This window comes from Manis javanica, chromosome 1 (genome assembly GCF_040802235.1).
Source record: "Manis javanica isolate MJ-LG chromosome 1, MJ_LKY, whole genome shotgun sequence".
In the NCBI taxonomy this organism is placed as follows: domain Eukaryota; kingdom Metazoa; phylum Chordata; class Mammalia; order Pholidota; family Manidae; genus Manis; species Manis javanica.
This window is the reverse complement of record NC_133156.1, coordinates 109,644,616-109,660,733: the sequence shown is the minus strand read 5'-3', so window position 1 is coordinate 109,660,733 and position 16,118 is coordinate 109,644,616. Positions and strand designations below refer to the sequence as shown.

Genomic DNA, 16,118 nt, shown 5'->3' with positions numbered 1-16,118 from the left:
AGTCTATTTTGAGCATTTTGAGGAACCTCCATATTGCTTTCCACAATGGTTGAACTAATTTACATTCCCACTAGCAGTGTAGGAGGGTTCCCCTTTCTCCACAACCTCGCCAACATTTGTTGTTGTTTGTCTTTTGGATGGTAGCCATCCTTACTGGTGTGAGGTGATATCTCATTGTGGTTTTAATTTGCATTTCTCTGATAACTAACGATGTGGAGCATCTTTTCATGTGTCTGTTGGCCATCTGAATTTCTTCTTTGGAAAACTGTTTAGCTCCTCTGCCCATTTTTTAATTGGTTTATTTGCTTTTTGTTTGTTGAGGTGCATGAGCTCTTTATATATTTTGGATGTCAAGCCTTTATTGGATCTGTCATTTACAAATATATTCTCCCATACTGTAGGGTACCTTTTTGTTCTATTGATGGTGTCCTTTGCTGTACAGAAGCTTTTCAGCTTAATATAGTTCCACTTGTTCATTTTTGCTTTTGTTTTCCTTGCCCAGGGAGATATGTTCATAAAGAAGTCGCTAATGTTTATGTCCAAGAGATTTTTGCCTATGTTTTTTTCTAAGAGTTTTATGGTTTCATGACTTACATTCAGGTCTTTGATCCATTTTGAATTTACTTTTGTGTATGGGGTTAGACAGTGATCCAGTTTCATTCTCTTACATGTAGCTGTCCAGTTTTGCCAGCACCATCTGTTGAAGAGATTGTCATTTCCCCTTTGTAAGTCCATGGCTCTTTTATCGAATATTAGTTGACCGTATATGTTTGGGTTAATGTCTGGAGTCTCTAATCTGTTCCACTTGGTCTGTGGCTCTGTTCTTGTGCCAGTACCAAATTGACTTGATTACTATGGCTTTGTAGTAGAGCTTGAAGTTGGGGAATGAGATCCCCCCCCACTTTATTCTTCTTTCTCAGAATTGTTTTGGCTATTCGGGGTCTTTGGTGTTCCCATATGAATTTTTGAACTATTTGTTCCAGTTCGTTGAAGAATGTTGTTGGTAATTTGATAGGGATTGCATCAAATCTGTATATTGCTTTGGGCAGGATGACCATTTTGACGATATTAGTTCTTCCTAGCCAAGAGCATGGGATGAGTTTCCATTTGTTAGTGTACTCTTTAATTTCTCTTAAGAGTGTCTTATAGTTTTCAGGGTATAGGTCTTTCACTTCTTTGGTTAGGTTTATTCCTAGGTATTTTATTCTTTTTGATGCAATTGTGAATGGAATTGTTGTCTTGATTTCTCTTTCTATTGGTTCATTGTTAGTGTATAGGAAAGCCACAGATTTCTCTGTGTTAATTTTGTATCCTGCAACTTTGCTGTATTCTGATATCAGTTCTAGTAGTTTTGGAGTGGGGTCTTTAGGGTTTTTTATGTACAATATCATGTCATCTGCAAATAGTGACAGTTTAACTTCTTCTTTACCAATCTGGATTCCTTGTATTTCTTTGATTTGTCTAATTGCTGTGGCTAGGACCTCCAGTAGTATGTTAAATAACAGTGGGGAGAGTGGGAATCCCTGTCTTGTTCCTGATCTCAGAGGAAAAGCCTTCAGCTTCTCACTGTTCAGTACGATGTTTGCTGTGGGTTTATCATATATGGCCTTTATTATGTTGAGGTACTTGCCCTCTATACCCATTTTGCTCAGAGTTTTTATCATGAATGGATGTTGAATTTTATCGAATGCTTTTTCAGCATCTATGGAGATGATCATGTGGTTTTTGTCTTTCTTTTTGTTGATGTGGTGGATGATGTTGATGGATTTTCGAATGTTGTACCATCCTTGCATCCCTGGGATGAATCCCACTTGGTCATGGTGTACGATCCTTTTGATGTATTTTTGAATTCGGTTTGCTAATATTTTGTTGAGTATTTTTGCATCTACGTTCATCAGGGATATTGGTCTGTAGTTTTCTTTTTTGGTGGGGTCTTTGCCTGGTTTTGGTATTAGGGTGATGTTGGCTTCATAGAATGAGTTTGGGAGTATTCCCTCCTCTTCTGTTCTTTGGAAAACTTTAAGGAGAATGGGTATTATGTATTCTCTGTGTGTCTGATAAAATTCTGAGGTAAATCCATCTAGCCCGGGTTTTTTTTTCTTGGGTAGTTTTTTGATTACCACTTCAATTTCTTTGCTGGTAATTGGTGTGTTTAGATTTTGTGTTTCTTCCTTGGTCAGTCTTGGAAGGTTGTATTTTTCTAAGAAACTGTCCATTTCTTCTAAGTTTTCCAGCTTCTTAGCATACAGGTTTTCATAGTAGTCTCAAATAATTCTTTGTATTTCTGTTGGGTCCGTTGTGATGTTTCCTTTTTTGTTTCTGATTCTGTTGATGTTGTGTGTTGATTTCTCTTTTTCTCTTAATAAGTCTGGCTAGAGGCTTATATATTTTGTTTATTTTCTCAAAGAACCAGCTCTTGGTTTCATTGATTTTTTTCTGTTGTTTTATTCTTCTCAATTTTGTTTATTTCTTCTCTGATCTTTATTATGGTCCTCCTTCTTTAGGCCTCATTTGTTCTTCTTTTTCCAATTTCGATAATTGTGACATTAGACTATTCATTTGGGTTTGTTCTTCCTTCTTTAAATATGCTTGGATTGCTATATACTTTCCTCTTAAGATTGCTTTTGCTGCGTCCCACAGAAGTTGGGGCTTTGTGTTGTTATTGTCATTTGTTTCCATATATTGCTGTGTTGATCCATTGATTATTTAGGAGCATGTTGTTAAGCCTCCATGTGTTTGTGAGCCTTTTTTGCTTTCTTTGTACAATTTATTTCTATTTTTATACCTTTGTGGTCTGAAAAGTTGGTTGGTAGAATTTCAATCTTTTTGAATTTCCTGAGGCTCTTTTTGTGGCCTAGTATGTGGTCTATTCTGGAGAATGTTCCATGTGCACTTGAGAAGAATGTGTATCCTTTTGCTTTTGGGTGTAGAGTAGTATATGCTTTTTAACTGTTATTATTAAAGACTAACAGATTACTGACTTTATGAATCAGTGATTTTTATGATGCATAGGTTAAACATCTCTGCAACAGAATATTAAAATTTTCAACTATGAGCCTTCATTACATTGATCTTATGGGTTTTAAGGTTTTAAATGTTATAGTTTATATTATTTTATTTACTGTAGTGTGTTGTTTTAGTCCTTTCCCTAGAGTTTATTTCTAAGTCTCCATTAAATGATCATTTAGGGATATTGTCCCAAAACCTTCCTTTGAATGCTGTGTTCTCTTACTGGGAATGTCATTATTTCTGTAACTACTAATGTACCAGGCATTGTGCTAATAAGCACTTTATGTAATTTAGATCCAATCACCAAAATAACAACTTGGGGTAGATACATTTTCACTATGCCCAAGGAGGCTGGGTTTTTAGAAAATCCTATCCTAGATTATACCATCTCCATCCACTGAAAATTCATGTTTGTAGGAATGCTACATGGAGGGGATGAGAGAAGAGAGAAGCCTGGCCTACTCACCTCACTGGTGTACATTTTTTAACACAGAGGAACCCAGTAGATGTATGGCCACATGTGTTTCAGAGGTGCAAAGACAGTCAGATACAATGCAACCACTCTCCAGTCTGACATCTTCTTGAAACATAAGTGTGTTCTGTGCCTAAATAATTCCAAGACTTGCTGACATAATAGCTCATATTTATATAATATCTGCTTCTGAGAAATCACATGATGACATAAAGTAGTAATGGTTCAGAGGAGAGTAGTTTTGTTCTGTTTAACAAAATAGAAAAGAAACAGACATAGACATCTACGGAGCCCTATAAAATTGTCTTTGTGGATTGTTTTTCTGTTCTTGTACTTAAATGGAAAAGTTATCACAGTGTAGAAGATATATTAACTGCTAAAATTGAAGACAGTTTGTAGTTCTGCCACCTGTGAGTTGACCTTTTCCACAACACATTAGCATTCCTGAAATCTATTTTGTTCCCCCTCCCCTTCAATTACTTGGGACTACTCTAAATTAGAATTTGCTTGAGAAATCTTAAATTCGAAAATCTGAGGAATGCATTTTATAACTAAGTTGAAATTAGGTCTAACAGCACAGTTTTAATGTTTTTCTGGGTGCTATTAACGTCAGCTATAGTTTCTTTCTAAAATTAGGATAGACTGTATATTGACTCCTAAAAATAAAATATGTAATTAAACAGCAAAAAATTAACTGAGAACCTTAATTTACTTAAGATAGTATTTTCTTTCTCTAGCATACTGTGTTCCTCCCCCCATCCCACCTCTCTTTTTTTACTATGTTGTTACTTAGTTCTTCCATTTTGAATAGCCATTCTCTCCTCATCTTCTTTTTGTAAAAGCTTTATGTAATTGGAAAATAATGTAATCAAAGCTCTATCCCACAATACAATCTTTATTTTTATAGGCAGAAAATGACTACACTGGAATTTTTTATTGTGCTGTGCCTAGACTGTAGTTGTTTTTAATTAGATTCTTAATTTTTTTATATGAAAGTAAAAGATGATTTCATGTCATGAGCCTCAGAAGTAGTTTGAAGTATTTTTTCAAACATCAGATGGGTCTAGTTTACATTGTAATGACTGACTATGTTTGAGGGATGTCTAATGCAGAAACATTTATACTGTGATGCAGTTGAGGAATTTTGAAGACTTCATGTAAATAATTATTTCCTCTTATCCTAAAAAAAAACAGTAGAATGTTGTCATTTCTCATTTCCCTCAAACTGAATTTGAATAGAAAATTTTTTAAATATTCATATAGACTAAAGACTAGGGCTTCAGTCTACTAATCCACATAGAAGATCTGTTGTAGACTAGACAGAGGCCATTACTATTTATCTCCACATAGTGAAGAACTTGCTTTCTGCTTAATTCATCGTAGATTTCCCGATGATATGTGCTATCCACGTGAAACTGTTTACTGTAGCTCCGCTCTACCATATTACGCTCTTCTCAAATGCCTTTCAACCAGCATGGTTTTACTCCTCTCTAGGTTGGGGTATGTCAGTGTCATTAAGGATTTGCCATTGTATTTGTTTATAGAAACACTTTAGCTAATAAAAATTGAGTAACATTTTACTAATATGTATCATTTCTGTATTTCAGTTTGGGCACAGTTTTAGTACTAAGTAACTTGGGAACTAGCACCTAACAGTTACTCATTTGATGAATAATTTCTGAGTCCTTATGAGGATCAGGCTTGTGCTGGGTGCAGGTACAAGCAGCTGTCTCTGCACTCCTTGAAAAGGTTCAGCCTAAGCTGGGATCTAGTGGTAGGTAGTAGTTGCAGAAAAATATATTTGTTATCCTAACCTCAAGCCACACTCATTAAAACCACCTAGGTAGGAGTATTAAATAGATGCAGGGCACACACTATGGGGAACCACTTTGGGGAAAGCCAGAAAGCTGGAGGTAGACAAACCTTTCAGAGAAATGTGTCGCTTTATATCTTTAATGAGAAACATGTCCTTTTGTTTAAGAACCAGTTGAGCCTGATGTTTGTAAAATTACTCTTAAAGCAGTGCACCTAAATGTCCGTCAATGGATGGATGAAAGGTTAAATTTTGGTATATCCATATAATGGAGCAGTATTATTCAGCTATAAGAAAAGAATCAATTAATGCTAAAATGTGGAAGAAACTTTGAACATACTAAGGTTCAAAGTGAAAGAAGGCAGACACAGAGGCCACCTGTTGTATGATTCCATTTATAGGAAATGTCCAGAATAGGCAGATCCATAGAGACAGAAAGCACATGAGTGGTAACTGTGGGCAAAGTTGAAGTCATTGCCTTTTCTAAAAAGTTAAGGTAAAAATACACCTAACACAAAATCCACTGCTTCACCATTTTAAAGTATACAATTCACTGTCACTGCTCTTTTATAGTTCAGGTTCATGACTATTTTGGAAGATCCCACATTAAGGTACAAATTCACATAGCATAAAATTCACCCTTTTAATTAAGTGTGCAAGTCAGTGGTTTTTAGTCTATTCTGAGTTGTACAACCATAATCACTAATTTTAGAACATTTTTATCACCCAAAAGAAATCCCTACCCATTGAGAAGCCACTCCCAACTTGCTAGTACAGCCCCTCAAGTACTGATGGTACAGCTGAAATACAACGCCTGATCTGTCCGTCTCCAGAGACTGTTCTCCATGCAGGAGATTCCTTTGCATCTCTGGGCTTCCTTTGCAACTTCTCTCAGAGGCAATACCAGATCGTCAAGCTCTCCTCCAGCATCTACCTCATCTCTGCCTTCGCTTTGCAGGGGATCACTTCTGCTTCAGAACAAACGGAGAGTCTCATGTGCATATATCCTTTTCCTTATTCTTTTCTCCCCAGAGGAGGCCCCTTTCCCCATTGTTCTGAATCCTAGGGCCTCCCTCCACACTTTTCTGCTCCCTCCTCAACCCACATCATTTCTGCTGCCATTTTAACATATAAATATGCCTGTATTTTTCATCAACACCTTCTTCCACTACCAACATAACAGTAGTTGAGAGCAAGAGCACAAATCCTAGACTTAAATCCTACCCAGTCACTATATTAATGATCTGAGCAAGTTACCTATGCCTCACCATCTTGGGCTATGAATTGGGGGTGATAATAGCTCCTACCTCATATTGTAGAGCTTTTTTTTTAGCACAGTGCCTGGACATAGCATTCAATAAGTGTTAGCTGCTGCTGTCATTTCTTAGTAATGGTTCTTTTATTGCCTCAATCCCTCATTCCTGTTACAGCCAGGCTCAGAGAGAGGAGTCCAGAAGAGAAGGAATAGACCGTCTTCAGTTTCCTACCTACCATTTCCTTCTTGATCCACAGTAATTTGGTGTCATTTCACTGAAATTACTCCAAATCACCAATAATTACCATTGAATACCAGATTGGGAAACCAGATCCCTTTATCTGACTGGATCCTACTTGCCAATTTCTACTACTTCCCATTTGAAACCTATTAATACAGATTCTTTGGCATTGCCTGGCAATGGTGATTTCTACAGGAGAGCTTGGAGTAAGGCCAAAAATACTTACAATTTTTCTCTTTAGTTATTTTAAATGTATAAGCTTAATTTAATGATAAATTTAATTTTATAAAATAACACATTATAGAAAATTTAGGAAATACAATTTGTAAAACATTGTAATGTTATCTGATTAAATGCTTGGGCTCTAGAATCTTGGCATCTGGATTCAGATCCTGACGCCATCGTTTATTCCTGCCTTAGGTTGTGTATGTAACTTCTGTGAGCTTCTTTTGCTCTTTGTAAAATAAAGACAACAGTACCTTACCTCATGGAATTGTAAGGGGCAAACGAGAAAATTCACATAAAATACAGATTACAGACCTGCACAAAATAAGTGCTCAGGAAATGTTGGACATTGCCCTTTTTTCTCAAAACGTATTCAGCCTAATTTCACCATTCCTTGATGCCTAAATATCATCAACAGCAATTACTTTATTCTGCTGTGATACCACCTCAGGGTTATTATAAAATGTTTGGATTTTATGCAATTTGTTGTTTCTGTTGTGGCTGACATTTTTGCTACTTAATCAGCTGTTCTGCTAGGAACTAAATAATGGATAGAATTATGTAGTGGAAATAGGCTGTTATTGAGGGCTGGAGGTTTTCTCCAAGAACTCCATGGACCTTTAATGGGAGGAGAGGAGGAAGGACAAAAAAAGCTATGGACTAAGTGCGTTGTCTGATGGGCTGCACTATGACCTACGTTCCTAATTTAGAGCTTTTCCCTTGTCAAAGAGTTTGTGTATCTCTTTACTGCGAGATCAATCCAGTTAGGTAGAGCAAGCCCTCCATTTAAATTGTATTTGTTGTCATTTCCTGTCTTACAAATGAGAAAAGGAAGTGAGAGAGTGTGGAGGAAGAGCCTAGATCAGCTTACTTAGCCACAGAATCTGAACTAGAACCCAAACTGGCTCCATCTAGTCCTTCCTCTAACACACGGTGCCTCCGTTCACTCCTGTGAACAAGTCTGAAGTAGATAAACAAACTACATGCAGGAGATGGTGATGTCCTTCTAAGAGGGGTATTATCCTCATTTGTCTTTTAAGGTGACCTGTGTGCTTGCTGGTGGTGATCTGCTTTATAAGCAGTCTCATCCCATAAACCTCCCACTACCTGAAATAGCATCTTGGTATTCTCATCACACTGGCCCATAGGCATATTCAGAAACCAGGCTGTGGTACTTACGGTTCAGACCCTTGTGCAGTGTTTTCCCAGGCTCTTGGTATCATCCTGCAGGGAGAAAGGTGCTCTGCATGTGCACTGGCACTTCTCTTTACCTTAAGTAAATAGCTTCTGTTTTTGCCTTTGTCTAAGCTCACATCCCATTCTGCTTTCTGAGTTAAATCTCTGCTGTTTTTCCCACTGAAACAATGTGGAGGGCATTAAAAGGTAAAAAGGAGCCCTCAACACTGCACAGTGACTACTGGAGCCTGATTAATGTTAATGAACTATTTTAGTGTTGCCAAGAGTTAAAACTGAAGATGTGAGTTCACAACCTCTGTATCAATAAGAACTAACATTCCTAATGTATTTCAGACATTAAAAATAAAGTCCCAAGAGTTTTCAACATAGGCAAATCACACTTGGAGAAAGGAACCCAGCCCCTTCTTGCTCAGTGAACCTGTTTATAGTTTGAGCTTTGATTCAAACACTTGTCTCCAGTAGTCAAGCTCAGTGAGAAGAGGCTTATCATCTGTGTGCTTCCTTGAGGACACACCACATGAGGAAAGCAGTGAGTGTCTGTTTAAGCTCAAAAGAATGGTTGCACCTTTCGAATGACAAATCTGATCCTCTTACTCCCTGCTTTAAAATTTCCTGCTACATTCTCTTTAAGGGTGGGATCCAGTTGCCTTTGTGGGCCATACTCAGGGTCCTTGAACAGCTGTAGTTTGTCAGTCCTCTCTACACTGCCTCAGCAGACTCCCTGGTTGCTGCCTGACAGAGACCTCCTTAATTTACAGACCAGGTTTTATGTCATCCTTGCCGGCCGTCATCCAAGTTGCTCTCTCTTCTGTGCCCAGGGCGTTTTATTTACTTGCCTCTGTAAAAGCAAGTGTCAACACATTGTAAATCCAAGAGTCTACTATCAGTCAAAGATGGGAATTCATCTTTTTGTCTTTGTATCCTTCCTAGTGCCTAACAGGCATCTGGTCAAGTTTGCTAGCTGATTACTGCATGGGAAGTCCCTCAAAGTACTATTAACCACCCCATATTCTCCTACCCTATCTCTTAACAAAGGTTCTGCTGGTCCTGATTATTTCCATTTTACAAGTGATTTTTTTCTTTTTGTATCCAGGCAGCATAATTCGTTGTATGAGGCGCCTAGAAGAACTGCTTCGACAGATGTGTCAAGCAGCAAAAGCTATTGGAAACACTGAGTTGGAAAATAAATTTGCAGAAGGTCAGTAACCAGTCCATAAGCTTTTTCTGGTAATTTAGGCAAATCTTGTGAAACTTTGAGCTTTTAATCACAGAACCTAGGAGGACATTTTCAGATGCTCTTCATTGGGTTGTCACAGAGGGTCATCTAGAGAGTTCAAACAAGATTTTCAAGTGTCTGTATGGGAAAAAGTTTTGAGATTTTATATAAATTCATTTACAGGTATTTATTGTGCACTTACTATGTGCCAGGCATTGTTTTAAGTAGTAGAGGATATACAGCAGTAAACCAGAAGGCACAAATGCCTGCCTTTTTGGAGCTTACATTCTAGTACAGGAAGATATACAATAAACAAGTAAACAATTAAAATATATCAGGTGGTGGTAAGTCTACAGAAAAAAAAAGTCAAAATAAGGAATTGGGGGATAGATGACAAGGTTGTGGGGCCCCTACTGAGAAGGTTGCTGTTAGGCCTTTTATAGGCCTTGACGTACTAGGGCAGTGAGGCCAGAGTGGCTGGAGTGGTGAGCAGTGAGTATAGCAGGTGGAGGGAGGAAAAGAAAGGATCTGAAACAGAGATTTGGGGCATGGAGTAGTGTGCTCTGACCTGGGTTGTACAAGGCGGCTCTTAGGTGTTGCATTGTAGGCAGCCTGTAGCGTAGCAAAGTAGAAGCAGGAAAACTAAGGAAAGGAGGGCTAGACCAAGGCAGGAGTGATGCAGGCGGGGGAGTTACATACAGAGGCACATTTGCACATAGTTTGTTTCATCTGAATAGTGGCCAAGAAAAGGACGAGTTCAAGCATCAAAGAATAGCAGCCACATTGTTGCTCTAAGCTGGCTGCACACAGTCTTCCCTAGTGATTTCTGCTAACTTAGTGTGCTGAGAGGTTTGCAGAAACTGGCTTATTTTACCACATTGTGGATAAAGGCAGATGACGTACTTAATCATTCACGGTTTAAGTCTAGTTATGTAAACTTTTAAAATAAATTTATGTTTGTCCTACCTTAGTCCAGAAAGAATTTCACAGACATGGTAACTGAAAATACAGCATCTTCCAGCATAGGTTGAAAGTTCATGATTTTTGGTTCAACTAACTTCTTTTGACAGCTTAGCCCTTCCACACACACACACACACACACACACACCCTCTCTCTCTCTCTGAATTTCTCAGTTTCCCACCTCTTCAGCAGTATGTATCTTTCAGACCAGCAAGGTTTTGTATTTTCCAGGCTGCTCTCTTACCAATTTAGTCAGGATTGTTGTTGTGCTGTTTGGGGGAATTGCCTTTGTGGCCTTGAAAATTTAAACCACATTTCTTTCCTCTCAGGAATCACCAAAATCAAGAGAGACATTGTGTTTGCTGCCAGCCTCTACTTATAGAGTCAGCTAACGGAATGCGGGATTTTAAACTGTCCACCACCTGTCTGATTACAGTTGATTACAAATGCTTACAAGTATGGATTTGGTTCTCCCATCTCAAGACAGTTGTCCTCAAACATTTTAATATGTATTACATTTAAATCAAGCGTCATTCTAAAAGAGCATATTACATACACATTTGTACATAAGCATCACATTTTTTTTAATAAAAAAATGTACAGGTGGGGCATTGCTTTAGTGAAAGGCTTGACTTTTTTTTAATGAACAGATCTGTATTAGATAATTGTGTTAAATGTAACTATATACACACAGGTAAAGTGGGCAACCAAGAGGTATAGTAGCAGCAGTCCCATAAAGGCTCGTACAATGGGGAGAAAGATGCATCCTCTTGCCTTCTGGTTGCAATTGTTTTCCTTAAGAAAGCGGGTCAGCTTCTTCTGGGCACTTGGCCACCTTCAAGGCTGGTGATTGTTCCGATAGTGATTCCCCGTTGTTGGTGTTTCATGCAGAGTTGTATGAGAGTCCTCCTCTTTTCTTTCTTTAAAAGGTGAATTTCTCTCCTTGAAGAAATCTGATACATACACTGCCTATAATAGATAGGTTATACTTAGAATGGGACACAGTGTGATTTAAATAAATCTTAAAACATATACAAAGTTGCAGTTAGCAGTTAATACAAGTTACAGGTTAAGGGTATAAAAAATAGTGACTAACAGGAATTTTTTTAAGAGATTTCTTCCAAATTGAGAGAGTTGCTTGTTGGGCAAATAGCTTCACTTTGCCAACACTTAAATGAAAGTCATTCTTTATATAAAGAAGCTTTTTTTCTTTAAATTCTTACCAAAAAGTAAAGATAATGTAACTTTGGCAGAGAGTTACCTAATTGTTATCTGCTGTCTGTCCTAACATGACTCTTAATAACATTGGGGTTCTTAGCCAACATCAATTACTAAACTACGTACTCTGCCTCTGCATAGTTGTCGCACTGGGACATTTTTTCTACTTACTTATCCAAGTGTTTATCAGTACCAAGATGTAGGCTGCTACCCTGTATACTTACAACTAGTATTGCAACCAGAGCTCCCTGAATAAGTCCAGTCAGCACATCACTCCAGTGGTGTTTGTAATCAGAAACTCGAGACAGGCCCACGTAAATGGATACAGCAACAAGACCAAATTGCAGTGTGGGGCGCAAGAGTCTTGCCCAGTCTCCCTTCATCCTGGCTTGAAGATAAAGCTAACAGAAAAGATAAGAATAAAGAATAAAGAGTTTAACAAAGTAGAAACTATATTTAGAAACTGTATTTTATATAATGTATCACCACACTTCTAAAGGTTGTTTAAAATGATTGTCATTAAACATTAATAATTACTACTACTAATCAAGTGGAATATTATTATATATGGAATAGGGCTTTAGGCAGACATTTTTGTATTCACTGATCCTTTTACACAAAACAAAAACTATTGCCCCAGAAACCTGTGTTCAGAAGATTATTATACCCATCTAGTTAGACCACCTTTCAAACTTTAAATAAGGCAAGGATTTCCTTATGACTTTCTAGGCTTTCCGGGGCAGCTCCTCCCTCAAAACTTGATATAATTCTGATTCATAGGCAAGTGTCATTAGTTCCAAGTCTTGGGATAAACCGCTAGCATTCCAAGCATGAACTGCCTTTACAATGGGCCAGGCTGCTGCTTTTTGCCCAACCTGTGGAGGGGCTAAGTTTGCTTAATTCAGTCAAACAATTTACTTGACAGCTTCACTGGCCTCAAATTATTTAACATATCAATTAAAGCTAAATAACCTATTTACAAGCATATACAATAATCTTCCTGAATAGTCCTGACCCAGCAAAGGAGTCTCTATTCAACAGCATTTACACTTCTTAAATTCTGTGACTTTTCTCTAATGAGACCTAAGAATTTCCCCTTTCCTGTGTCAACCTGCCCTTGACTTGGGATGCATCCCTCATGATCATGATGTAGAAGGAATTTGGGTAGTTTTCTTGTGCACTCCTTTCACCAAATCTATTCTCTGTTAAGAAAAAAAAATTATTGCCTCATTTCTATATACAATAAGAATATACAGTTGACCATTGAACAACATGGATCTGAACACAATTTATATGCAGGTTTTTTTCAATAACTATATTGGAAAACCTTTTGGAGATTTGTGACAATTTGAAAAAAAATTCCTTAGCTTACTTTATTCCAAGAATTCAATATATAACATACAAAATAGGTGTTAACTGACTGTCTACGTTACTGGTAGGGCTTTCCAGTTGACAGTACGCTACTGGTACTTAAGTTTCTGAGGAGTCAAAAGTTCAGATTTTGATGGGGGAGGGGGCAGTCAGCAGTGCCTAACTCCTGTGGTGTTCAAGAGTCAGCTGTACTTTTTCACATTCATCTTTAAGATTCTGTTATGTCCGACTCATGTACTTGATTAAATGCAGTCCTCAGAAAATTTACATGGCTGTGCCCATTGACACTACCTATTTCAAATAGATACACAAACCCATTCTCCGTTCTCTGAGCAGTGCTGTAAATATTTGGTTCTCACCAGCTGGCCAAGACCCCAAGAGGCTACCTAATTTCATCAGTTATTTTATAGTATAAACATCTAGTTCTAAAAACATACCAATTGTTTTTAGTCACTCAGATTTACTTGTGGAGCCCCCTCTCCCCTTTTTTGCTGTTGACACTCTAAAAATGTAAATAGTTAAAAGGCTTGTCTTGGGATTCTAGAGTTGGGAAGATGGTTGCTTCTGGTTGAAGCAAAGTTGCTATCTGGCAACTGAAGCCAGTTAGATAACACAACCATGCCAATAGGGGTCACCTCTTTAGTTCCAGCGCTATTGGAATCTTTATTCATTTTAAGGAAAGCAGTTCCTTAACTGGGGCCAAAGCCATGTTTTAGATATTACTCGAAAAGTTAAGCATTCCTATTCTTGTTACTTAGCTGCTTTTTCATACAGTGGTTAAAGAAATAGGTTCTTTAGACTATAAAAATATGTACCTAGGAATTATAAACACATGAATGCAGACATCTTCAGGAGAACTGCATGCATCTCTGCTAAGAACACAACAAGAAAAAAAAAAAACACCAACTCTAAAATGGTATGAAGTTAGCCTTATTTTGTAGTTCCTAAAGGAAACAGAGTATTTTCAAGGAAGGTCCTTCCTCCTCACTCAGGATTCAAAAATCCCTCTAATAGTATTTCCCTTCCAAAGAAACCTTACTGGCTCTGGGTAGCCTGCAGAAATATTTTGCCCAAGTTTCTTCTTTTAACATCCCTGTGAATTTTCATTCATTTATGGATCAGTAATCACATAAGCTCCAGTAAACCTAAGGTGAAAATTTTTATACCTCTAAGAAGCTAGTTTCTCCTTATACATCTACCTAAGACTATCTCATCCTGAGGGATTCTGGGATTCCCCAATTGTCACAACAACTAACCACTCCAGACTCTGGCTCCTCTGGTGACTAGTGACCATGGTTTGAGTGCAAGTTGTGGTCACAGAGCAATTCTCAGCTCTGGCTGAGGTTGGCTAATTGTCCTGCCAGTAATTTGCCTGCTCTCCATTTCCCCAGGTCCCAGGTACTCAATGTAGGTCTGAAGGCCAGACACCACCTAGAGCCCTGCTCTTTCCTGTGAAGAGGCTTCCTCATTGAACTTTATTGGACCTAAGGTTAAACCTGAGTTCCACAGGGGACATGCCCAAAACTCAAGACTTTGACAACTCCCCTCCTTCCCGTGTTGCCAGCTAGAAAAGCATGTACAATGCAGTCTTTGGGGCTCCACTTCCCCAGACTTTCTCAGGTTCTGCAGGTCAGATCTTTCTTAAAGCTGCCTCCCTCTGGAGGCACTAGAGATTGAGCTTCCTCTACCACTCATTTAGCTGCTTTTCAAAATCGTTACCTCTTCCTTATTGTCTCCTTTTCTATTCTTTGACTTTATGGGTTTATGACTATTCTGTTCCTTGACCTGTCAGCTTCTTGTAAGGGGAGAGGAAAGTGTATGTTCCTTTAAAAAGAAGTGTCTATTGAGGACAGTAAATGTTCCTGTCTCAGAGAAACTGAATGTCTGAAGCTTCTCAGCGCTGTTCTATCTGAACTAGACACAGGGACGGAATTCATGGTCTCATGCCAAAGCTGATCATAAGAAGGTCCCACAGGTCCTTGCCTGGCATACTCCATTCCTCCCCTTCCCCATCAGGCATATGCCAATCAGATACCACTGAATCCATTCACAGCAAAGCACTTGGTTGCTTATACCCTAAGAGAAGAACTTAGAATTTCATACCCAAATTTGTGTTTGGTACCAGACAGGCTCAATGGCAGTGTCAACTAAATTCCCCTTCTGGGGGAACACCCTCTTCTCCCCACCACAGACAGATGCAGTTCAAGGGGTGGCTCTATTTAGGGCACGTAGCCTGCCCTCTTCTGGGAGGGCACTGACTATATGACTTACAACAGGCCTGACCCAGAGAGATGCTGAGCCGTATTCTCCCTCTGGAATTTATGCTGGAAGTAGGAAGGAGTTCTCTATTTTCAGAAGTTGTAGAAAGGACACCTAATGGATGCATGATAGACCACTTGCACATTAAAAGAATGAGAAAGCAAGTGCTGTGCTTAGGCAAGAGCAAGACATTTAGTAGAAGAGAATGGAACAGAGTGGCAGCCACACCGAAAACCTAGGTGGCCGATCAGACACATGGAGAGAGTCGGTTCCTTTCCTGGGGGAGCGCTGCTTCTAGTCCATGTGTGTTTACTGCAAACCACCTTTCTTCTAGATTATAAATGAGTCAGCCGCTACAACCAAAAGATTAAAAAGTCAATTAACAGCCTCTTCTGTGTGTTTAACTTAAATCCTGTTTTGTTTTTAATTTGGATTTCTGTGACTCAAATGACGCAGTTTAACTTTAAAACTTTTAAACTACAGTTTTACTGTAGAGAAGGGAAACCATCTTTATTCACCTGGGTTCAAACAAGTGAGAAAAACAGGAAAATAAAATCCTGTTGGAGCGAACATTCCACTGAAGGCACCACTACAAAAGACCCATAGCACTGGGTGTGGGATTTACTACTGACGTTTCTACAAACAGTGACAGGGTGTGAGCCCTTAAGCCACACGGCCCATCTAGCTCACTCGTTCCATCACTCTTTCCTCCGGCCCATTCTAAGATTCTCTGAAGATGCGTTCACCTTGACTTAGCTAGCTGACTGGTCCGATGGGTGTTTCAGCCAACTGGGCAGGCGGGGTTGGAGATGCACTACTTAATGAGAGTCTCGTTGCTTCTGGATCCCTCCTAATCCTAACATCCAACTTTCTGGTGAGGA

The 16,118-nt window shown here is 38.7% G+C and overlaps 2 protein-coding genes across 7 annotated transcripts in view; one reads left to right on the top strand and one right to left on the bottom strand.

Moving 5' to 3' along the window:
- Window positions 1-11,003, top strand: part of MTREX (Mtr4 exosome RNA helicase) — a 131,603-nt gene extending 120,600 nt beyond the window's left edge. For all 4 annotated transcript variants that reach the window (XM_073236288.1, XM_017641047.3, XM_037022312.2 and 1 more), the window contains 2 exons: window positions 9,306-9,410; window positions 10,719-11,003. In XM_073236288.1, the coding sequence (XP_073092389.1) occupies window positions 9,306-9,410; window positions 10,719-10,771 (158 nt within the window). In that variant the 3' untranslated portion in view covers window positions 10,772-11,003. The remainder of the gene's footprint in view (window positions 1-9,305; window positions 9,411-10,718) is intronic.
- Window positions 9,572-16,118, bottom strand: part of PLPP1 (phospholipid phosphatase 1) — a 91,905-nt gene continuing 85,358 nt past the window's right edge. For all 3 annotated transcript variants that reach the window (XM_037022315.2, XM_037022313.2, XM_037022314.2), the window contains exons 5-6: window positions 11,832-12,008; window positions 9,572-11,358 (exon numbers count right to left, since the gene is read on the bottom strand). In XM_037022315.2, coding sequence (XP_036878210.1) covers window positions 11,227-11,358; window positions 11,832-12,008 — 309 coding nt within the window. In that variant the 3' untranslated portion in view covers window positions 9,572-11,226. The remainder of the gene's footprint in view (window positions 11,359-11,831; window positions 12,009-16,118) is intronic.